This window comes from Bos mutus, chromosome 20, assembly GCF_027580195.1.
Source record: "Bos mutus isolate GX-2022 chromosome 20, NWIPB_WYAK_1.1, whole genome shotgun sequence".
Taxonomy (NCBI): domain Eukaryota; kingdom Metazoa; phylum Chordata; class Mammalia; order Artiodactyla; family Bovidae; genus Bos; species Bos mutus.
Genome location: NC_091636.1, coordinates 4568967 through 4594126, shown reverse-complemented (window position 1 = coordinate 4594126; position 25160 = coordinate 4568967). Strand labels below are relative to the sequence as shown.

Below are 25160 nucleotides of genomic sequence, written 5' to 3'. Positions count from 1 at the left end.
TGCTGGATGGTGAGTGCTGGCAAACAGCCCGATTACACAGCCTAGCCAGGAAGAAAGGATGCATGCTAATAAAAATGGAGGATTTTAACAAAGGACGTATGTTAATACAAATATTAACCAAACTCTATTGCAGGGGGAAAGTAACTGAGACACCCTTTGAACTATGGGATGGATTAACTGTGTCACGGAGTACAATGCAATCACAAAAAATGATGTACCAAATAAAATCTCCAAGTCCATTAACAGAGAACAGAGTAAATCATTTACAGGGTGTCCCACAGTGGTGTGCCACAGAGCCGTTTGAAAGAATGCGGCAGCTCTATGAAAACTGAAATGCAAGGATCCTAAGAGATACTGATGTAGGTGCAAAACTGCACATAGGATTCTCCCACTTGTATAATTTTATATACACACGTGTACATATATACACACACAGACACACACATATACTTGAGTACAGGGACAATATTTAAAATATTTAGCAATTGATAGAGCAGATGAAATTGTGGTGCTGGAGAAGACTCTTGAGAGTTCCTTGGGCTGCAAGGAGATCAAACCAGTCAATCCTAAAGGAAATCAATCCTGAATAGTCATCAGAAGGACTGTTGCTGAGGCTGACGTTCCAATACTTGGACCACTTGATGTGAACAGTCAACTCATTGGAAAAGACCCTGATGCTCGGAAGGATTAGAGCAAAAGGAGAAGAGGGTGGCAGAAGATGAGCTAGTTAGATAGGATCACCTACTTAATGGACATGAATTTGAGCAAACTCCAGGAGACAGTGGAGGACAGAGGAGCCTGGCATGCTGCAATCCATGGGGTCAGAAAGAGTCAGACATGACTGAGCAACTGAACTGAGGGTACCATCCAGTTAGCACGGATGCTGGCAGATATTGCTGCATCCACACTGAATATTAAACCCGAATTTGTGAATGATACATTAGAACATTTCTGGAAGGAGATATAAGAAGCTGATGTCAGTGATTGTGTATTAACTAAGGAGCTTTTGACTGAATGTAAGATTATACCCAATAAATACTCAACTTTTACAACTCAACAATAAGAAAACAAACAACCTAATTAAAAACTTGCCAAAATATTTGAATAAACACTTCACCAAAGAAGATTTTCAGACAGCAAATAAGCATAAAACATCATTAGTCATTGCTGGTAAGTCACCTCAGTCGTGTCTGACTCTGTGCGACCCCATAGACAGCAGCCCACCAGGCTCCCCCGTCCCTGGGATTCTCCAGGCAAGAACACTGGAGTGGGTTGCCATTTCCTTCTCCAACGCATGAAAGTGAAAAGTGAAAGTGAAGTTGATCAGTCGTGTCTGACTCTGTGCGATCCCATGGACTGCCGCCTATCAGGCTCCTCCGTCCATGGGATTTTCCAGGCAAGAGTACTGGAGTGGGGTGCCATTGCCTTCTCCGTCATTAGTCATTAGGGAAATACAAATTAAAACCACAATACAAATTAAAACCACAATACAAATTAAAACCACAATACAAATTAAAACCACTACCAGAATGGCTCACATTTAAAAGGTTGACCATACAAAGTGCGGGTGATGACATAGAATAACTGGAATTTACTCACACAGCTGGTAGGAATTTAAAATGGGGCAAACACTTTGAAAACACCTTGACAATTCCTTAAAAATGTAAACATACACTTATATGATTCCAACCACATAAAAGTCTAGAATAGGGAAATCTATAGAGATAGAAGTAGACTAGTGGCTATTTAGGGCTATTTAGTGGCTATATAGACTAGTGGCTATATGATCCAACCAGTGCTTTCCTAGGTATTTCACCACCTACAAATGAAAGCCTAAGTTTATACAGAGATTCTACACGAAAGTTTATATCAACTTTACTTTACAGCAAAAACTGGAAATGACTCTAATGCTCATTATTCAGTTTGGACAAACAGTGATATATTCACATGATGAAATACTACTCAGCAACAAAAAGGGATGGACAATTGATACATTCAACAAATGAATCTCAAAATACTTATCCTGAGTGAAGGAACCCTATAGTTACACTAAGTGCAAGGAGCCACACTCCCAAAATAGTGTGATAGTGACCGGAAGCAGGTCAGTGGTTACCTGGAGAACACGTAGGGGCGGTGGAGGAACAGGGAGGGCCCATTGGCCACAAAGGGCCGCCCCGCTTCCGGGGGTAACGGGTATGCTTGTCATCGTGGTTGCGACTGTATGCATATGTCAAAGCTCAGTTGTGCAGTTTAATTATGTGCAGTTCATTAATCATCAATTTCATCTCAGTAAAATCATTTTTAAAGTAAAAAAAACACAACAGTTCTTGCAATCTGAATTAATATATTTTTGAGAAAATAGAAAAGAAAAAATACACAATAATGTACTCCCAAATGTTAATGGCAATTCTCTCTAGACGGGATTATGACTTCTTCCTATCTTTGAGGGGAGTTTTGTTCTGATTAAATATGTGCTCAGTTACTCTTGTTGTCCAACTCTTTGTGACCCCATGGACTGTAGCCCACCAGGCTTCTCTGTCCATGGGATTTTCCAGGCAAGAATACTGGAGTGGGTTACCATTTCCTCCTGGAGGGGATCTTCCCAACCCAGGGATCGAACCCATGTCTCCTGCATCGCAGGCAGTTTCTTTACCTGCTGAGCCATCAGGGAGGCTCCCCTGATTAAATATACTTACTAGTTGTCCTGCAAGTGGCACATCTGGCATTGCTTTCACTCTGACAAAAGCATGCCTCCACCGACAAGAAACTTCCCACAGACAGCCTTCATTAATTGGGGTGAAACTCCTAGCTAAGGGAATCTGGACAGGGCTGGCCCTTGGGTGGTTGAACACTCAGCTGCACCCCATCACTACATCCCAAGGTTTGGAATCCGCCCTGCACTAGCTACCCCTTCTTAAGCATCCCCATGATTTCATGGTGGGAACCGACCCCTTCTGCCTTCCATTCTGTGGTTGGTGGAAGCAGGGTTGTCTCCACCCCCGTGCTGGGCCTGACCAGTCAGGACATCTGCCCAGTCAGGACATCTGGCCCCCTCGGCTGCAAGAATGAGGGCAGGGACCAACGCAGGGATTTTCGGGAACTCTTAGAGAAAAGGCCTTCTCTTCTGGGGTTCCAAGCTAAGAGGATGTAAGTCTGAAGCTGCCTGTGGAGGAAGAGGGAGACTTGCCACCTCAGGCAAGTCCCCTTGAGAATAAAGCCAACATGGAGAGAAACAGGGAGATGAGTTCCTAACATTGTAATTAGAGCACCTGAATCCAGGTGTGATTAAAGCCACTCTCCATGTTTTATGAGCCAGTGAGTTCCCACCTAAGCAAAAGGTTAGGTGACTGCCCTGCTCCTAAACGCCCCTCGCCAGCCCCAGGTCAGCAGGGATCCTCACCCCTCAACCCCTCCCTTTAGATCTCTGTGGTTGCTGGGTGGGGTCCGCATCAAGACAGAGCGGCAAGACCCTCTACCCATGTTGTTTGGCCTCCCTTATTCTTGCTGTTGAGAGAATTCCAGAGGCCCTGGAGCCCAACTGCCTGATTTGAACCCTAGATCCATCAGTTCCTAGCTGTGTGATCTGGGGTATGTTTCTGGTCCTTTCTGGGTCTTAATCGCCTCTGCTATGATAACACTACCTACCTTATAGAATTCCTGGATTAAGTGAAAAAATAAGTAAGCAGTCAGTAAGTTTATTAACATCATCACCACTGCAGAACATAAAAGTAAAAGTCAAGTCACTCAGTCGTGTCCGACTCTTTGCGGTAGCCTACCAGGCTTCTCCGTCCATGGGATTTTCCAGGCAAGAATACTGGAGTGGGTTGCCATTTCCTTCTCCAGGAGATCTTCCCAACCCAGGGATTGAACCTGGGTCTCCCGCATTGTAGGCAGACGCTTTACCGTCTAAGCCACCAGGGAATTACAGAACATAAACATAAACACCTGACCAAATATTGTTTTTGGATCTCTTTATAATTGCTTATCATTAATTTTATTTTGACTGCCATTTGCTGTTTCTAAGCAGTCTAAGAGAGTTGTCACTTTGCTCCCAGGGTTTCGGGGGCCCCTTCTAGGACACTCACCACCTGCTACTCTGTCTGGCTCCAGGTCTGTCTCCGACAGGCTGCAGGCTCTGCAAGGCAGGTGGAATCCTACCCTTTAGTCCTCGGCACCCAGAAGAGTGTAGCCAGCATTCACATGCAGGAAGGTTCTGGAATCAACTGGGCAGATGAGGTCATTCAGGAAGGCAGTCAGAGCTTGCAGAGTCTAATGAGACACCTCCTTAGTCCTCTGATCCCCTAGTTTCGAAACCTGTTTGGATGGAGGCAGAGAATGCCCGGAAGTGCTGTGGACTGCTAACCAGGAATACCCTTCTGAGAAGTGCTAACACTTCTGTCAGGAGCACTCTGTTTTTCATACCAGTCAAGCTGTCAGATTAAAACTGATGGGCCATTTCCTCAATTTTCAACCCATATTCATTGGCTATTCTATGGATTCATTTCATCCAGGGCAAAAAAAAAAAACACCTCTTGGGGGAGGAGGTGAAGAGCAAAGACTTAATAATAAAAAAGAGAACATTTTACACTGAGTTAATTCTACCCATTGACTTTTGTTTTCTAGATGGATTAGGAAAGATGACGAATTTGCCCTGGTCTGCTCTGTCCCACTCTCAGCCCTTGCCCATTTGAGAAAATCTGCTCCATCCCTGGTCCTGAGTCCCTGTCAATCCCGGCATTCACTTCTTGGCCTAAGCGCCATTTCCCCCAAAATAAAGTCCCAAAGAGAAAAGGGAGTGGATGCAGTGGCCATTGAGGTTATGGTGTGAGCTCTTGGCTTGAGTTCTGTCTTTTAATCCTCCCAGTGCCCCTAAGAGAGGTCTGCGCTGTTGGCTGTCCCTGTGCTCCAGAGGAGGGAACCACAGAGGGGCAACCGCTGCCAGGGAGAGGGCAGCTCACCTTCTGACCACCCCCGCTGTGGTGCACTGACACCGCAGGCCCTGGGGCTTTGCTGCTGGGTACTGAGAAGAGGGTGACAACACCCGCCTCCCCTCACCCCAGCCTGCAGCCCTTCATTCCCGACAGCATGGCTGAGACTCCCGCCTGGTATCTCTTAGATTAGCCCCCAGCTATTTTTATTCTGCCCCTTGCTGAGGGAAGAAACACAAGTTTGGACAAACCCTCAGGCCGGGCCCCAGGGGAGACCACCACTGCCAAGGAAGAAAATGGAGCTGATTTTACATGTTACCATCTTTTTAAAAACATCTCTTTTCCTTAGAAGCATCGCCAAATTGAGCCACCCTGCCAGACTGCCTCCAGCAGGGCCTTTTTGACCCCCTAAACTCACTCACACAATGGATGGAGGCCGACTTTCAGAGTCATGGGGACTTGTGCCTGTTGAATTAAAGTCCCATCTCCTGGGCTAGTGGGAAGAGGTGTTCTGGAGAGGCGCTTGCTGATGGGAAAAGGAACTGGAAGGGTGTCAGAAACACAGGGAAGCCTAGAGAGAGCCAGGCTGTGCTGGGAGGGTGAGGTCAGGGCTGGGCCAAGGTGGGGACCTCAGGGACGTCTGAATGAAGGTGACGGGGTCCAGAGCTCACCTGAGTGGAGATAAAGCTTTGAAAACCTTTTTCTACTTTTGAATCTTATTTATTAAAAGTTTAACAAATGTATTTTATTGAGGTGTAGTTGATTTACAATGTGTTCATTTCTGCTGTACAGCCAAGTGACTCGGTTACACATATATTCTTCTTCATATTCCTTTCTGTTATGGTTTAATCACAGGATACTGAGCATAGTGCCCTGTGCTACACTATTTTTAAAGGTTTATTTTGTTGGGGTTGGTTGCAGTGCTGCTTCAGTTCCTGCTGTATACACGACATGTTCTTTTTCATAGTCTGTTTCCGGAATCCTTGATGATGCCCTCTAGACGACAGTGACAGCTCCGAGGATATGGGTGGATGGCCTTGCCTTTGAGAAGAGGTAGCGAACGAGCGTGAGGAAGACCCAAGCCAGCACTTTAGGCTGAATAGAAGATAAAGCAAGAGGAGGCAGGAGTGGCCAAGGAGGGACGAGGAAAACGGAGAGGGGTGTGTCACAGAGGCGGGAGGTCTCTGGGAAGATGCAAGGAGTGCTGGCCAATGCTGAGGAGGTAGGCGGGGCAACGCCTTCAGACCAGCAGCCTGGAGATAACTGATGACCTTAGCAGAGTTTGTTCTGGGGAGAATGATGGCAATCAGTTCAGTTCAGTTCAGTTGCTCAGTGAAGTCTGACTCTTTGAGACCCCATGGACTGCAGCACACCAGGCCTCCCTGTCCATCACCAATTCCCAGCACTTACTCAAACCCATGTCCATTGAGTCGGTGATGGCATCCAACCATCTCATCCTCTGTCATCCCTGTCTCCTCCTGCCCTCAATCTTTCCCAGCATCAGGGTCTTTTCAAATGAGTCAGTTCTTCATATCAGGTGGCCAAAGTATTGGAGTTTCAGCTTCTGCATCAGTTCTTCCAATGAACACCCAGGACTGATCTCTTTTAGGATGGACTGGTTGGATCTCCTTGCACTCCAAGGGACTCTGAAGAGTCTTCTCCAACACCACAGTTCAAAAGCATCAATTCTTCATAATAGAAGACAGATCGAAGGAGCCTGGGGAGTGGGAGCTGAGGAGACGTGTCACAGAAGTCTGCAGAAAAGAGAAAGACAAAGCAATGGCTCAAGAGGGAAACCAACTCTTCCATGTCTTTTCCAGAGGGATGCCCTCTGCCTGCACAGGTCCCCCCAACCAGCACCCAGGACACCGGCCTCATTGCCATTCTGTGCTGTCCTGAAGGGCAGGGCCTCCACTCCTGTGCAGTCCTCGGGGCCCTAACACATGCGGGGAGCTCAACAAACAGTAGGTGCTTTGGATGATGCTGACCACAACAGTGACAACAGCAACGGAGACAGTGATGAAAATACAGATTCCCGAAGGTCGGAAGATCTCCTGTTTGGAGGATTAAAGGAATAGGTAGACTCCGAGAAATCTAGCTGGTCAGAGCACCTCCGCTGTCGCTGGTCATCTCTGTCAGTCCCTGTCTGCTGATTCCTCCTTTCTCTTCATCCTGATTTCTTCTCTGTCTGTACTTAGGTCTCTGGGTGATTTCATCCACCCTCATGGCTTTAAATTCTGTGTGCCAGAGATTTCCAAATGGAAGATTTCCAAACCTGCCATCTGTCACTTTGACCTGGGTGTCTTTATGTAGGGCACAACTTTTGAAAGAATGACCTAGTCCAAGGACACAACATGAACTGATTAGAATCAAATGGGACCACGATGGCAGAGAAGCCAAACCTTGATCCGGAATCAGCAAGTGAAATGGCACATCCAGAGGTGCCGTGACAGTTCCAAGGCACTGTCAAAAGACTAAGGAGTGGGTGGTGGCCCAAATCCCGGACATCTCCACCCCTTCCCCAAAATAGTTGGAATAACCCTCCCACTCATTACCATATGAAATTACCCAGCCTATAAGAACTAACCACCCCACATTTTCTGCCGCTCTCACCCGCTGCGATGGAGCGTGCTGTGGAGTGTGCTTCTCTCCCAATCTGAATAACTACACTTCTTACCTATCACTTTGTCCCTCACTGAATTCTTTCTATGATGAGACGTCAAGAACATGAGTTTATTAGGCCCTGAAACCAGGTACCATGGATTTTGGCTGGGTTCAAGTCCCAGAACATGTGTTCAAGTCCCAGTCTGAGACAAACGGTTTCATTGACACATCTCAACGTGTCCATCTCCTGACTGCCTTCCTCTTTTGGTTACTCAGGGCCAAAATCTCAGAGTTCTTTGCTCTCCTTCCTTCAAAAATGATATCCATTCCTTCAGGAAACCCTGTCCAGCTGGGTTGGTTCTCCTTTCAAAATACATGCAGAATGTGACTACCTCTCACCACCTCCATGCTGTTGGCCAGGTGCAAGCCACTATCACCTGCCCCCAGGGTAGCCGCCATTGGCCACCGAACTGGTCTTCCTGCCCTGCCCGTGTCCCCTTCACTTTTGTTTTTTCAAACAAACATTTAAGATTTATTTGGTTGCAAGGTCCTAGCCGCAGCACACGGATCTTCACTCTTCATTGTAGCATGCGGGATCTTTAGTTGCGGCATGTGGACTGTTATTTGCAGCCTGTGGGATCTAGTTCCCTCATCTGGGATCCAAGGGCCCCTTGCATGGGGATCTGAATCTTAGCCACTGGACCACCAGGGAAGCCCTCAGTATCCCTTTCATTTTGTTATCAACACATAAGTCCTATGAAGCCACTCCTCTGCTCCAAGCCCCATGATGACTCCCCATGTCTCTTCGAGTACAAGGCCAATCCTTCCAGTGACCTACAGAGCAGTCACGATTGTCTCCCCCTGTCTCTTTGACCACCTTTCACTCCGGTCCCTCTCACTCTCTGTTGTAGCCATGCTGACTTCCTTGCTAGTCACCACATTTGCCAGTCATGGTCCAATTCCGCCCCCCCCCCCGCCCACCCAGATCAAGCAATTCTCCATCAGCTACCCACTCCAGTATTCTTGCCTGGAGAATCTCATGGGCAGAGGAGCCTGGAGGGCTACAGTTCATAGACTTACAAAGAGTCGGACACAACTGAGCGCTAACAGTTGCACTTCTTTTTCACCTGGAGATAGCCTCAGATCTCCCGTATTAAGCCCTCTGGGACTCCTCCCGGCCCCATCCCACCACCCCCACCTTGACTGCAACCACAAGCCCAGTCCGTCACCTCTGCTTCTGACCAACAGGCTACAGATGGGAGGTTCCCAGGAACCCCTCCTCCTTGGGTCTGATTAGTTTGTTAGTGTGGCTCACAGAACTCAGAGAAATACTTAATTTACAAGAGCAGCACCAGTTATTATAAAAGGATGTGGCTCAGGAGCTTCCAGATGGAAGAGACGCAAGGCCTGGGTGCACCCGAGCTGGAGCGTCCCTGCTCTCCCAAAGCGCACCTCTCCCCTCAGCCTCCAGATGCTCACCAACCTGCAAGCTCTCTGAATCCCATCCTCTGGGTTTATGGAGGCTTCGTTACATAGTCACGGTTGATTAAATCACTGGCAATGGGTGACTGAACTCAATCCCTGGCTCCTTTCCCATCCTTGAAGGTCAGGGGTGGGGCTGAGAGTTCCAACCCTCTGATCATGTGATTGGGTTCCCTTGGTCACCAACTCCATCCTTAGTGCTTTCCCAAGTCACTTTATGAACATAACAAGACAATTTTATCACTTTCCTTCAGAACACATTCCTATGGTTTTAGGAGTTCTGTGCCAGGAACATGATGAAGATATTCAATATATTGAATATATTCAAATATATTCTGTATCTTATTAAAAATCACAATGTCACAGATGCTCTTACTGTAGTCCTTTGCTCTAGATGGTCCCTGAGTGGTGCCTTCTTCCCCCAGCTGTTCACTCTGCTCAAACCTTGCCTCCTCAGTGAGGCCAACTGTGACCCCCTTGCGTAACATTCCAAACCTTCCCTCCCTCCCCGCTTTCCAAATCTCCATTAGCTAGTGCCACATTTCCCAAAACACTTATTTTCTAACACAATGAATAACTTATCTAGTATGTTTTTTATTGAAGTATGTTCAGATATTAATAATACTAATTTCAGGTATACAGAATAGTGATTCAGTATTTTTGCAGATTATACTCCATCTTATTACAAGGTAACGGCTGTAATTCTCTGTGCTATACACGATATCCTTGTTTATCTACTTCATACACAGCAGTTTGCATGTTAATCCTATACCCCTCCTTTGTGCCCCTCCCTTACCTCTCCTCTTTGGCAACCCCATGCTACAAGTTCCAAGACGGCAGGGAACCTTTGTTTTGTTCACTGAATATCCCTAACACAGTGCCAGGGACAAAGGAGGTGTTCAGTAAATACCTGAATAAACAATCCCTTGAAGATTGTTCTAATACTTTTAATACCATGAGTATCGGCTCAGCAGAGTAAATATAAGCTTGCCTTATATTAAGGACTTTGGGATAGTTAAGGACTTTGGGAACATCATGTACACACTGCTGTTAAAAATGGATAACCAACAAAGACCTACTGTATAGCACATGGAACCACTCAACACGTGCCAGCCTGGATGGAGGTGGGTTTGGGAGAATGGGTACAGGTATATGTGTGGCTGAGTCCCTTCGCGCTTCACCTGACACTATCACAACACTGCTAATCAGCTACACCCCAATACAAAATGTTTTTGGTGTTGAAAGTTTTTTAATTAAAAAAAAAATTAAAAATTAAAAAGTGAATTAAGGTAATGCGTGAAATGTCCTCCAAAGACTATACAGGTGAACTTTGTTCATCTGCATGTTTGTTTAAAAATATATATACAATAACATTTCATTTGGATGAATGGAAATAGTCTACAGCAAGACCGTAAGCATGAAATGTGAGCACTGCCCCCTCCTGGTTGAACATGGAGACGCGGCCTCCGGCACCGCCAGCCCCACTGGGGACAAGTTAGGCTGGCTGATGGGGGTTGCAAGACATGCTGTCGAAGGCGTTTCAAACTGGGTCAAATTCAACCCTATTTTCAGGAGGCAAGAAGAGGAATAACGTATCAAAGGCAGAATTTTAGGGAGTACACAGCCCACACATTTACATATCGTGAAGAGGATGTTGACAATTAGTGGGAAGGAGTAAAGAAAAACGTTAAGACAAGACAATCCTAAAATGATCACATCCATCTGCTGCACTTACAGCTGGAATCTGAGTGGGAATTTCCCATCTGTGCTTTAGTCTCAGCTTTAATTTGACTATAAATAAGACACACGCGTGCACAACTTACAATGAGCAGCTTCTGGGCCGGGAGCTGTTTAAGGATGATATATATAAACTGTGCACACACTGTAACTCAGAACCCACTCAGTACACTAGTCAGTCTGGGGCGTGCAGCCCATCTCTCATAACTTGGTCCCAGGATGATCTGACACTTCATAACGGAGGCCTTAACGTTGACACCCTCTGCTCAAACAGATGCAAACAGAACTTCTGACGCCCAAGCCAGCCTCCCCTGGAGAACCTAGCTGTTTGCTTCAGGAGGCTGGATCTGGGAAGCCTGTGGCTCAGTCAGACAGAAGCGGCACTTGCTACTTTGCATTCTTGTGTGATTCTCAAATGGACTCCACAAGCATCTATATGTGGACCATCACCCCCACCGCCCAGGTAGGGAGGTTGAGGCTGAGTGGCCTAAGGCAACTTGCCATGGTCATGTGGTTTCTTAGCAGCATAACCAAGACTCAAAAGGTTCAAATGCACACGTTCTTTCCACTTTCTCCTCTGCCCCCACATTACCCTCCCAGGGCCTCTGGGGCTATAAATAGTGGGGAGGCTGGGATCTTGTGGGTGAGGTCAGCCAGGCCTTTAGCACAAGGAGACACTAACGTCTCCCAGCCGGGCCTAGCTTGGGCCCTGCTACCCGCCAGGTCTCAACAGAACTCAGGCCCAGACAGGCCCCAGCTTATCACTGGCTTCACTCTCTGGGTTATATTTAGCCCTCGCCCTCACAGAGAAAGGTGTGGGCCAGCCCCTGAGACGGTGCGCACCCCCAGCCACTGTGCGCAGAGGGGGCGTCCGCCTTGGCCTCTTCAGATGCTGCCGCGAGCCGCCGCCAGCGGACGTGCACCCTCCTTGCTGAGGGCCTGCGCGATCTTGTCTGTCTTGCTCGTTGAGGGACCATGGCAGCCTCTAGAACACTCTGTCTCTGTGTGGCTGTTGCTTAAAAATTCTTTGCTGAGCAAAGAAGTGAATGATCTGAGTTCAAGTTCTAGATAGCTGGACTTCAAGAACAGGCACATGAATTCCCAGAGGAATGCCTTAGAAAACCAAGTGCATTTCATGCTATTAAATACAGTCAACTTTATTCAAGGAATGGATGTTTTCATCCTCCTTCTCCCCCTCTTCTCTTCCCTCCTCCAGATCTGGCATTAAGGCTGCGGGGGAGGGGCATGGAAGGGACACCAAATCCTGGGGGCCGCCTGGGTGTCCCACGTGGCCGCACCCACAGTGCGTGAGGGCTCCTGGTGTCCCTCAGGGTCCCGATGACAGGCTCCCTCCTCGTCCTCTGCTCAGCCCGTCCACCAGCCACCTGCAGAAACTCTCGGGGCTGTGTCTCCATCTCACCTGCTGAGCACCTGAAGCAGGCTGGGGCCAGAGTTCAGGAGTGCGGCCAGACCCTGACAGCAGAGTTCAGAGGGCAGAAGCCGGCAGCTCTCAGATCTCACAAAAACGGAAAGAGCCGTTTTTTCAAAATATAGAGGACTGTAGCAAGAAAGAGCGCCAGTGCAAGGAAAATGAGAAGCTTGTCTGTCAGCTCTCGGCGATTATATTTTGTGATGAGCTTCCGTCCCAACTGGATGGTCCCTGACATGGATTTGAATTCTTCATTTGCATCCAGGATAGTCCGTGAAGAATTAACTGAAACAAGAGGGAGGGAGCATGACTCAGAAACTGTATGGCACCAAACCCAGAGACTTTGCTGGCTGGGTTCCCAGTGTAACACTGCGCTTGGGAGCAAGTTCCCGAGCCAGAGCAAAAGATGTGAAGACAGGCAGTGCAGAGGAGCACAGAACAAGGACAGGGCAAGGAGAGGCAGCTCCCTGGGTTCCATCCAGCTCAGAGAGGGATGAGGTTTGCTGACACACATTGTCACAGGGCCCTAACTAGGGAGGACTCCTAACCTGACACCTTAAACCTCCTCCCAACGTGGACACCAACAGGGAAAACGGCAGACACCGGTTCCTTTTCTCACCACCAACCTCCACTTTCTGGAGGAGGCAGGCACTGCTGAGAAGAAATGGTGGTCACAAAACTAACCCAGGGGACTGTGGATAGCACTGTGAGGTCTCTGTGGGGACAGGACTTTGCACCTGCGAGGTGCACCCTGCCAGGACGCCTGCTGGTCAGATCTGCTCTTCACAGGATCGTGAAAGAGCTGGGGTGTCCTGGGCCCTGCCACTTGCCCTCATACAAGCCAGTCCTTTAGCCCAGGGACGCTGGCTGTAGTGTTAAACACATGATGCCCGTGCTCCAGCCCCCTGGGAAACCTGCGAAGAGGCCACAGGATGCCCATGTTCCAGCCCCTGGGAAACCTGCGAAGAGGCCACATGATGCCTGTGCTCCAGCCCCCTGGGAAACCTGCGAAGAGGCATGCACCCCTTAAGGTTCATTGTGCCCATGTGACAAACGAACCGGAGTGCCGGTTACTAGGCCTGACACCTGGGGAAGGCTTACCTGGCAAGACTGCTCTATTAAGCCTAACAGGGCATCATCAGGATATCCCCGGAGTGAAACGCTGTCAAGTGAGAAGGCTGGGTGTGAAGGACAGCATGTGAGATGTTTCCATTTATGTGACAAAGGAGGGGATAACTAACACCTGCTTGTGCTATGCACGCTGGAGAGTCTCAGAGGCTACGAGACAAACCGGGAGCAGTGGGCGCCTCTGGGGAGCAGGCCGGGAGGTCTGAAGGCAGAGCTGTTCCCGCCTGTGCCGTCCAGAGCTGTGCAGCCGGTGCTGACTGCAACAAGTCACGAGGCCCCTGAGGGAGTCAAATGTGCCCCATCCAAACCGTGATGTCCCTATAGGCAAATACCCACACGATTTCAGAGATTCAGTGTGAAAAAAGAAGAATGTAAAATCTCTCTCAATAACTTCCACTATGAATTGCATATTGAAATAAATATATTACAATCAATATATTTGTAATATATTGCAATCATATACATTTGTAATATATTGCAATATATTACAATCATATATTTGTTTTTACTTTTTTTAATGTGCCTAATGAAAATTTTAAGTATGTGGCTCCCATGATGTTTCTATGGGACAGTGCTGACCTGGAGGGTTTTTCCCTTAACTACATCATTCATATTACCTTTTACAAAATTACAAGCCAGTAAGCAAATAAATTGGAGAAGGCAATGGCACCCAACTCCAGTACTCCTGCCTGGAAAATCCCATGGATGGAAGAGCCTGGTGGGCTGCAGTCCATGGGGTCGCTGAGGGTCGGACACGACTGAGCGACTTCACTTTCACTTTTCACTTTCATGCACTGGAGAAGGCAATGGCACCCAACTCCAGTACTCCTGCCTGGAGAATCCCAGGGACGGGAGAGCCTGGTGGGCTGCCATCTATGGGGTCACACAGAGTCGGACACGACTGAAGCGACTTAGCAGCAGCAGCAAGCAAATAAATTACGAGAGGAAAGAGAGCAGTAGCTTGACAAGCACAGGGGTACAAACAAACACTCATGCAACAGAAGTCCCCTCATCCTCTTTCTCCATGCCTGCTGCCACGCTGAAAGCCCAAGACTCTCTGAAGTAAAAATCTAACTGGCTTTTCCATTTAAACTTTCTTTACAGAAAACTTTAACCATCACAAAAGCAGACAGAATAGAATCATGAATTGCCATGTGCCACTGCCCATACCCAAGAACCATCAACTCCCTGGTAATCCTGTCCCTGCAAGACCCCCAAACAATTGTGGCCCCCCTACAATTGTGCAGCAAATTCCAGACATCATATCCTTAATGGGCTTAAAAAAAAAAAAAAACTGCAGTCCTAATAGATTTCTAAATCAAGCTGAATTTATGCGTCACAAGGCAAGGATTAATAACCGTTCTTCGATGGCCATCTCGCCTATAACGTGTGCCCCAAAAACAACCCTCAACACCCCAGAAACCACCAGGATCTGTACCCCCTTCTCAGCACGTAACTCTACGGCCAGTTTCTGATCCGCCTGCTGGGCTGGGTGCCTGTTACTCACATGAGAGCAGAAAAGCCCTGCACTCCAAGGCCAGGCGGGCTCCTCCCTCTCACATTCTCCTCGGGCCGTGGCCCCAGTGCACTCTCAGAGGTGCCCAGCTGGTTCCGAGCCCAAATGCCCAGAGAAGTTTCAAACACAGGCAGTGACCTCAGGGACAAGCGCCTTGATTTTCTTTTTGCTTCCGCCTGTTAGGATAGTGCACGGAAACAAACAAAAGAGTGGTTCAAAATGCAGATAATTTCTAGGGGTGATGGTGGTATTGTTTTTTTGTTTCTTGTTTCAAAAGTCTCTTATCTTTTAGAAAGATATGGAAGCATTTATATGGATGGCGTCTGAGATTTGCTTCAAAGTAATCGAAACGGGGGCAGGGTGAGGACAGAGTTGAGGCTGGCCAGGAGCTGGCCACGGCCACAGCTGGGTGGTGGCTCCTGGGACTCGTGTCCCCGGCTCTCTACCTTCATCTCTGTGCGACTCCTCCAAAGGCGTCTCAGAGTAAACCCTCTGCCTCTGTTTTCCTATAGGGAGGATGCTGGGAAAGCTGCTGGGGAGAACCAGATGGTCTCAAGAAGCTCAGCTTCTGACTGTATCTTTCAAAAGGAGCTCACAGGACTTCCCTGGTTGTCCAGTGGGTAAGATTCCACGCTTCCACTGCAAAGGGCGTGAGTATGATCCCCAGTAGGGAAATTAGGATCCCGCATGCTACACAGCACAGCCAAAAAGTAAAAAATATATACAGATATATAAATAAAAGGAGCTCACAGGAAAAATAACACTGGGGAGTACAATTGTAAGTGGGTGTCCTAGTAGACCAGCAGGCAGCCAATAACTGATCATCTCTCTGCCTCGCCAGAAGGGTCCCCAGAGCCTGAAATGAAAAACAGACTGCCAAGCCCTTCCTCCAGGCCTGTTGGCACCCACTCTCCAGGAGAGCGCCTGGGAGTTCTTCCGACCATTTTGATGGGGTGTGTGGATCTTTCAGTACAACTATAAAAACCAAAAAGGGAAATGAGAGCAGTGCATCCCAAATGGGTAAGACCAAGCTGTCACAGAAGAGAGAAGCCACACAGATCAGTGAAGGCGGGGCAGATGAGGGCAGAGGTGGAGGAGCCCAGGGGTGAGGGCCATGGAGCCCGGCGGCAGCCTCCCACTGCAGGCCTGGCCTGACTTTACCCAGCGTCTGCATGGCTTCCTCGCTCTGCTGGACCTGCTGGGACATCATCCTGCTGATCCCCATGAGGCTCTCTGTGATGGCGCTGGACGTCTGGGCCAGGCTCTCTTTGGCAGTTTTCCTAGAAGTACAGAGTAGGAGGAGGAATGTCAACAAAAGCCCGGCTCAAGAAAGCCCTGGATTCAAACAAGATCCCACTTTTTAATCTATCGAATCAGCACATGTTTTTTAAATGGTCATACTTAATGGTGGCAAAGGACTTCCCCTGATGGCTCAGTGGTGAAGAACCCACTTGCAACGCAGGAGACTCAGGAGAAGCGGGTTCGATCCCTGGGTTGAGAAGGCCCCCTCAAGGAGGAAATGGCAACCCACTCTAGTATTCTTGCCTGGGAGAGTCCATGGACAGAGGAGTCTGGCAGGCTATAGTGCATGGGGTCACAAAGAGCCTGATATGACTGACTCAGCACATACGCAAAATGGTGGCAAGGGCATGGCGAGAGCACGCACTTGAAGACTGCTGGTAGGAACGTCCACTGGTGCTCCTTCTGAGAGCCAACTGGCGATATGTATTAGGAGCCTTAGCGATGTTCATGCCTTTGACCCAATAATCTCATCCCTGGGAATCTCTCCAAAGGAAACATACAGAATGTGGACAAAGCTTTACGTACTGACATGTGCCCTTGTGTGTTATTCACAGTACTGACATAACAAGAAATATAAACACACACAAGCAGAGGATTAGTTATAAAGAGCTTTTTAAAAAAAACAGGCAAGTCTTTGTGAAGATAATAATACTAAGTGAAGACTAGGAGACTATATTTAATGTTCGGTTCAGTTCAGTTGCTCAGTTGTGTCCGACTCTTTGCGACCCCATGGACTGCAGCACACCAGGCAAGCTCAACATGAGTTTGAGCTCATGTCCACTGAGTCGGTGATGCCATCCAATCACCTCATTCTCTGTCATCCCTTTCTCCTCCTGCCTTCAATCTTTGCCAGCATCAGGGTCTTTCCAAATGAGTCAATTCTTTGCATCAGGTGGCCAAAGTATTGGAGCTTCAGCTTCAGCGTTAGTCCTTCCAATGAACATTCAGGACTGATTTCCTTTAGGATGGACTGGCTGGATCTCCTTGCAGTCCAAGGGACTCTCAAGAGTTCTCCAACACCACAGTTCAAAAGCATCAGTTCTTCAGCGCTCAGCCTTCTTTATGGCCCAGCTCTCACATCCATACATGACTATTGGAAGAACCATAGCTTTGACTATGCACACCTTTTGACAAAGTAACGTCTCTGCTTTTTACTATGGTGTCTAGGTTGGTCACAGGTTTTCTTCCAAGCATCTTTAACTTCATGGCTGCAGTCACCTTCTACAGTGATTTTGGAGCCCAAGAAAATAAAGTCCGTCACAGTTTCTGTTGTTTTCCCATCTATTTGCCATGAAGTGATGGGACCAGATAATGTATGGTACCATACTGACTTTATAAAAAATATGGAAGAAAAAATAATGAAAGGAGGCAATATATCAAAATAGTTGTGAACAACACAATTCGTGCTTTCACTTTGTGATTCACATTTTACCAATTTACTAAAAATAAGAATGTATTTCTTTTATAGTTAAAAAAAATTACTTATAAAATATCAATTTTATGCTGAAAACAAGAGAGGGCTCCCCACAGTAGCTTTTGCACCTTGCCAACTGCTGTCTATTCTGTCATCAAAACCCAGAAAGACAAGACACATACCTTTGCCGGAACAGGTCTCCTCCCTGGAGGAGTTCTGCCTTCTCTAGGTTGTCGATCGCAATTTTGCAAGTGAGGTTAGCCTTCCTCCATGAGGTCTGATTGCTGGAATTATAAAAGCCATGTGTGAGTTTCTCTTGATGCCAACAGGCTGTCAGTCAGTTCAAGTCACAGCAGTCTTCCAGCCGGGGAGTGATGGGGAGGCCACCTGTGTGTAGCCCAGAGTCCATCAGCCCTCCCACCACTTCCTCTTCTTGGTTGCCCCAGAAGCTGTTTCCATTCTCCTACCGCCCATAACAGCCCCTTTCCCCCAGGGCAGCCAGAGTGAGAAGCCTGGTCATAGCATCCCTGTGTTTACAGCCTGCAACGGCTCCACTAAAGGTAACATCCAAACTGCCCAGCTGGGCGCACGCGGCCCTGTTCGGTCATCTCCTACACGTTACTGCTCTGCCCGTGCTGCGGCTTGGTTCTGCTCCTGGGGAACCATGCCTCGTTCATCTTTGTATCACCAATACCCAGGACAATAGTTATTGACCCATTAGCTGCTTGATCAATATAGGCAGTAGGAAGTAGAAAAATCAGTATAAGACAGTTTTCTTCAATATTTCTTCAAGGTTTGCTGTTCTTTACACCAGTGGTCCCCCATCTTTTTGGCACCAGGGCCTGGTTTCGTGGGACGACGATTTTCCCATGGGTCAGTGGGGATGGAGGGTACCTTTGGGATGATTCAAGTGCATTACACTAGGGTGCACCTTGCTTCTATTTTGGGGCAATCTCAGGGTACTCCACCTTGACTTTAGGGTTAAGGTTCGTGCTCTTCTAAGAAGCTAATGCTGCCACTTCTGGGACAGGAAGCAGAGCTCAGGTGGTAATGCGAGTGCTGGAGAGCGGCTGTAAATAAAGATGAAACTTTGTTCAATTGCCCACCACTCAGTGCTGTGTGGCCTGGTTCCTAACAGGTCATGCACTGGTGCTGGCCTGTGGCCTAAGGGCTGGGGACGCCTGCTTAAGAAACCACAGGCCAACAGTGGACAACACAAACACGTTGTACTAGCAGGGCCTGGTCTGACGTGATTTATTCACATTCTTTACCTGATCTTTGTGATGACTCAAATTAGTAAACAGTTTCCTGAAGTTAGAGTGGAGGGGGGTCTTTGTTTTTTGTGTGTGTAAAATATTTTATTGACATATAGTTGATATATAATGCTGTGTTAATTTCTGCTGAAAAGCAAAGTGCCTCAGTTATACATATATTCTTTTTCATATTTTTTCCATATGTATGGTTTATCACAGGATATCGAATATAGTTCCCTGTGCTAGACAGCAGGACCTTATTGCTTATCCATCTTATATACAGTCGTTTGCATCTGCTAACCCCAAACTTTCAGTCCTTCTCTCCCCCACTTGCCCTCCTCCTTGGCCACCACAGATCTTTCTGTGAGTAAGTGTGTATCTGTTTCATAGCTATGTTCACTGGGCCGTAGCTTAGATTCCACGTATCAGATGGTGTTTGTCTTTCTCCTTCTGACTTGTCTGCTAGCGTGCTAACCTCTGGGTCCGTCCGTGTCGCTGCACATGGCATCAGCTCAGACTTTCTCATGGCTGTGTGGTGCTCTGTTACACATACGCGCCACCTCTTCTTCCTCCCTCCTCTCTTGACGGACATGTCGGGTGTTTCCATGCCTTGGCTGCTGCGAACAGTGTTGTTATTTACCTGAATGCAGCGTACGTGCATCTTTTTGAATTACAGCTTTGTCTGGGTATATCCCCAAGAGTGGGACTGCTGGATCATATGGTAACTCTGTGTTTAGTTTTCTGGGAAGCCTCCATACTGTTGTCCATAGTGGCTGCACCAACTTACACTACAGTGAGACCCTTGTTGATGGACTAGAGTTAACTGGGCTCCTCAGAGAAGCAAACTCATGTGCTAGAGCTCTTACACAGCTGGCTCAAATCAACTGTGCTAACCTCCAGAATATTTAGAAAGGCAAACGAGAGTCCACGAACTGATAGGCTGGAGTTTTGAATAGCACCTCTGAGCTGAGAATGTTCAAATGAGCTCTCTGATGCCTGGCCAGCATCTACGATGCTGGCTCACACGTGAATTAACTACATTTTTAACTGTTTACAAGGGCGTTCTGCTGAGCCCTGCAATGCAGAGATGAGTGAGCCTGTCCTCAGGGACTCATATTTACTGGGGAGAAAGACAAACAAAGTATTTACTGTACAGTGTGACGAGCACCATAATCCAGGTAAGCACAAGTACTGTTTCGACATGCAACTGCCCAAGTATTAATTTACTGCTTTCTCTCTTCCACCCTGGAATTAGACATCCTGAATGGCCACACTCAACTTTAAACCCATGCTGAGGTGGTTTTGCTGGTGTAACTTGATAGATATTACACAAGGAGTCCTCTTTACTCAGTCTTTATAATTGAGCCCCCATGGTGGCAAGGGAAACAAAAGCCATCATGACCCAAAGTATCACTGGTCGCCACCCACACATCTCTGCCTCCTCACAAGAGCCTCCACCGTGCCCGTGTCTTCGTCAGTCTCTGTCCTCCTGACAGCTGGGCGTTATAAACAGAGCTGCTGTCAGCAAGGATGATGCTGGAGCATCACTCAAATCAGACACAAAGTGCAAGTGAAGCTGCTCAGTCATGTCTGACTCTTTGCGACCCCATGGACTGCAGCCTACCAGGCTCCTCTGTCCGTGGGATTTTCCAGGCAAGAGTACTGGAGTGGGGTGCCATTTCCTTCTCCAGGGGGTCTTCCCCACCCAGGGATCGGACCCGGGTCTCCCGCATTGTAGACAGATGCTTTACCGTCTGAGCCACCAGGGAAGTCCCAAAGCTGTAGACAAATACAGACGTGACAAAGTTAAGACCAGGTAACAAGATGAAGAGAAAACCTATGAGGACGAGGACAGGACAGGGACTTCAAGAGAGAAGGATCTAGAAACGCTGATGGGGACCTCTAACACTTCTGCAGTAACAACCCTCTTTCTGACTGTCGTGGGAACAGCAACTGTGAAGGGTCAGGTACTGTTTCATGCTGTCAGACGGCTTTGCTGGAAAAGTCCCCTAATTCAACACCAAGAAATAGCATACACTTCAATTATATAATCAAGGATTAGCATGCAGCTGCAATGAAAACTTCAATTCTATTTAACATAAGCTTATTTAATTTTTCGTAACTTCCTACGTTTTGGTCTGTCTTAAGTAGGTTCATCTTTGGTGGACTTTTTCTGCTACCAATTCTCTTTAGATTAAAAAGGACCTTATATTACAAAAGCAACCAATTTTTTGCTTTTTTAAAAATATAAAACACGGCCTAATGTTGAATACGCTTTTGCACACTATGCACAGTCCCACCTACCCAAGAGCCCTGGCTCACCCCCCAGCTTCGGCAGGTTTATTAGGCAAACTGAGGCACAAGCCTCACTGGGAGCAGGCGGCCCAGCAGCGGCCACTGGCAGGAGGCCAGGCCCCACCCACCTGAGCATCTGCTTTTTGTGATTCTCCACTTCTTGGAGCAGAACTTGCTTCTCTGACTCTTTGTCTTGCTCTTTAGCCGACTGCTCGAGCTCCTTTGGGAGGAAATCAGCTCTAAGTTAAAACGATTGTGAAAGGTAACGAGACACTGGACAGCACTTCTGTTTCTGCCAGTTATGCAGCAGCACTCGAAAGCCCGCCTAGAACAGGAGACTCATACCAACAGGAGACTGGTTCATACACAACAAACACCCTTTTACATGGATAGCTGTGTAAAAGGAAAGAAAAGACCATCCTCAAGACCTCAAAATGAGAAAGGAACTACGAGTCAGAGCAGTCTTCCTATGAGGGGTGTGAGGCTGCCCTGGAGCAGGAGATGTGTTCCTGCAATCCAGGACATGCCTGAAAGGAAAAGGGAAAAAACTACAATAACATAGGAGCCTTCTGATCCCACTCTGAGATACGATGGAAGTAACACACTGCTATCTGTTTCTACATGCTCTCAACCTTGGTACATATTTCATTTTAGACTGAGGGGCAAACACGGTTTTCAAGTCCATGTGGGGACAGAAAACGAAGCCTTGGCCACCTGAGGTTGGGAATTGGAACTAAGACCATTGCAAAGCCAGGAGCACAAAGGGATGCAAATACCCTCAGTGAAAAGGTGAGCTAGGAAAATGTCTGTCAACCAGCACAGAGAAATTGTGGAGTTTTTTGTTGTGGGATCTGGCTAGAGGGATATAAATGTCTCTCCCGATTATAACCATGGCACTCCCCTCACACGGGGCAAGGGAAGTTCATCCTCCCTGAGTGGTTCAAGAATCTCCACAAGGAGAAACAAACATAAAAAGTGCTCCCAGACCTGTGGTAATCCCAGGAGACCTGGCAAAAGCAAATGCAAAAACCTCTGAAGAGACTTACATTCAACCCAGGTCGCACAAAAGCCCCATAGGTAAGGCCTTCTGAAAAGAAAGACTCAGAGCCCAAAATAACCAAACACCAGGACACAGCTATCTGCCACAGTGAGGGACAGCAGACCTCACTTTCTTTTCATCCAGAACTCTCTCTAGTTCTCTGTGACAGAACTTCCATTTCCCCCACCTTGCCTCCCTCGCTCCCTTCTTCCCACATGCCCATTCTTCCACTCAGCGATGGTGCTCTATCTGTACATCATGAGGGATATGCAGCAAACACCAGGAGCAGTCCTGCTGTCATCGAGTTTACACTCCATTAAAGAATCTAGATTTTAAACAAATCATTAACTTAACACATTTGCAAAACCTCTCCAGTGCACACTCTCTTCTTTCCCCAGGCGCAGCATCCCAGCTCCGCACTCACTCACCTGTATTCTGTGCCGCAGTTGCTGAAACTTCTCTTTCACTTTAGTGTTCAGTTCAGTAAGTGCACTTAATGGTCCTGAACAATCTCGAATATCCTAGGAGACATTGAAGAGATGAACGGGCCTTTCTCAAGGCAATGAGAGGAAATGACACCGGCTGTACAATGTGAGAGTTGGCTTAGACCACAACTCAGTTGGACCTACTGGCTGTAATTCACCCTAATCTTTGGTGTTTACCTCTGTAACACAAGCAGAAGCATTATAATTTACATTTTTTTCATCCCTTTTTGGAGTTAAGTCAGAGCGAGTAACATTGAAGCATAAGCAGAAAGACAACAGTGCAACTTCCCTGGTGGTACAGCGGATAGCAAATCCGATGCTGTGGAGCAACTAAGCCCGCACACCCCAACTGCGGAGCCTGCCTGCTGCAACTGCCGAAGCCCTGTGGGTCCTAGAGCCCATGCTCCGGAACAAGAGAAGCCACAGCAACGAGAAGCCCAGGCACTGCAACAAAGAGCAGCCCCTACTTGTACAATCAGGGAAAGCCCATGTGCAGCACCGAAGACTCCATGCAACCAGAAATTAATAAGTTTTTAAAAACAGAAACGAACTAAGGAACTAATAAGTCTTGACGTTTAACGGAACACCACCCAGCCATTATGAAAGACTTAAAGCAGCTTGCATATCTGACAAGGATGAACACCTGAGAGAGTACTATAACTTTAGGTCTTTCCAACTTAAAAATGAGCGATGCTATATTCTTGGCACATGACAAGACGAACCTCTTTAAGATTAACTGCTTGATCTAATTTTACAAACCATCTATTAATATTATAAATCAGTTTACAGACATGTTCAAATGTAGATTTAGAATTTGTTTCTGGACATTCAGAATTACCAGGGCCAGGTAAGGCAGGCCCTAGAGCCAGACCACGTGGATCCAAATTCTAGTTGCAGCAATTTATCAGATGTATAATCCTGAAAAAGTTACTGAGGCTTCTGTGTCTGTTTCCCCATCATTACCCACTTCATGACCAGGTACCCACATAAAGGGCTTAGCAGGAGTTGCCACTGTAAGGATGTGCTAAATCTAGCTATAATCAATTGTTCTCTTCAGGAGAGAGTGAATCTTAGAGAGTGCAAAATGGGGCTGAAGCAATTTAGATCACCTGAAAAGCCAATTTCATTTTTATGAATCCTAAATTAATTTTTCTAGAATTGGCCCAGATGTTTTGTAGTTTATACATGGGAAACGTGAAGTTCAAAAAGTTTAAATGTTTGTATCAAGTTGTTCTTGTTCTCTAGATTACTCATTAAATCACAGTTCCATGCAACACTTAATGGCTATTAATTTGGTTTATTTTGCACCTGATTTCCGTGCGGAGCTTACTTTCCTTCACCTTTTACCACAGCTAGATGAAGACTCTTACTTACCACCTAAGGTTGAGTAACATTGCTGGAAATGGAAACCATTTGCCCAAAAGCAAAATTTAAAACTTTCGGTTTCTTTTTGATAAACTAAAGGAACTATTTTTACATTCCCAACTCTTGCCTATGCCAATTGGTTTATTGAACTATTACCTTCAACCCTTAACTGGCTTACGCAAAGGATCTCAATCCCCCATCAGTTAAACGAAGTAGACGCCAAGAGTTTTCTCTAGGATGACTTTCATTGTCCGTGTCCCAGTTTTGCCATTATCTACTTTCTGCTCAGACAGACTCCTTCCTCATTTACAACATCACAACTCCGGTCTAGGTCACGTTCATTTCACCCAGTACCTCCTGGGCCGCGGGGCATCAGACCAGCAGGGGGCGAGGCTGATGGCCTACAGGACGCTACTAGAGGACGGGGAGGACGGGGTCAGAAGGCGGGGCCAGGCAGGATGACAGGTATGTTTTGAGGCCGGCTGGGGGTGGCGAGGTGACGGCCAGGGGTGTGTAGGGAAGCGGCCACATAGGGGAAGCCCAGTTAGGAGTGGAGGTAGAGGAGGGGGTGTCCTGGAAGAGGGCGAGCTAACGGCAGTCGTACGGAATGCCAAGGCCAAGGATCAAGGGGATGGAGGGGACGGGGCCAAGGGGCGAGACAGTTGAGGGGTAGTGGGCAGGGAGCTGGGCCAGTGGCCTCGGAGACATGACCAAGTGGGGAAAGCTGGGGAGTGAGACCGCTGAGCTCACAGAAGGCCAGCTGAGCTTGGATTTAGGGCTACTGGACCCTGGCGGGGATCCTGGGCATTAGTACCTGAATAAGCGCCTTCACCTCCAGATCGAATTTGACAATCTCTTGGTTACAGATACGGACGTGGACATCTTGGGCAGCCGCCATGTTGGAAATGCCGGCTACGGGAAGCCGCGGAGCCCAAGTTCCAACGCGTTTTCGTACCGACTTCCTTTTTAGCCTCCGGGTCTTGCGGCAGCGCCCCCTAGAGACCGGGCCTGAGGGGAGAGAGGGTGGCGGCGCCAAGTCCTGTGGCCTTTGGCTGACACGTGGGAAAAATCAGCCGGCCTCTTGTCGTGGACCTAGAAGACGTAGAGAAAGAAAGGAGGGAATTGTCAGGACGCTTTAACAGGGGCGTCTCCCCATATTCTGCCCATCAGCCATTCTAATGAC

General features: G+C 47.6%; 1 protein-coding gene and 1 non-coding gene across 2 annotated transcripts; both read right to left on the bottom strand.

The window, feature by feature from the left end:
* Positions 1–3849: 3849 nt before the first annotated feature.
* On the bottom strand, positions 3850–3921 carry TRNAC-ACA (transfer RNA cysteine (anticodon ACA)). The gene has a single exon. It is a non-coding gene; the product is annotated as a tRNA-Cys (tRNA).
* A 5665-nt stretch (positions 3922–9586) lies between these two features.
* Positions 9587–25160, bottom strand: BNIP1 (BCL2 interacting protein 1). Its single transcript, XM_005899776.2, has 6 exons — positions 24792–25160; positions 22556–22648; positions 21217–21308; positions 17723–17824; positions 15986–16104; positions 9587–12465 (listed from the first exon to the last, which is right to left on the bottom strand). Exons 1-6 carry the CDS (start codon positions 24873–24875, stop codon positions 12269–12271), a joined length of 687 nt encoding a protein of 228 aa, XP_005899838.1. The 5' UTR covers positions 24876–25160; the 3' UTR covers positions 9587–12268.

Excerpts from the sequence above, each read along its gene's own strand:
- BNIP1 (XM_005899776.2), bottom strand. The coding sequence starts at position 24,875 with ATGGCGGCTGCCCAAGATGTCCACGTCCGTATCTGTAACCAAGAGATT. Across the intron at positions 22,649-24,791 it reads AGGTGAAGGCGCTTATTCAG|GATATTCGAGATTGTTCAGG; the intron begins GTACTAATGCCC and ends AATGTCTCCTAG. Across the intron at positions 12,466-15,985 it reads GGAAGCCATGCAGACGCTGG|TTAATTCTTCACGGACTATC; the intron begins GTAAAGTCAGGC and ends CTCTTGTTTCAG.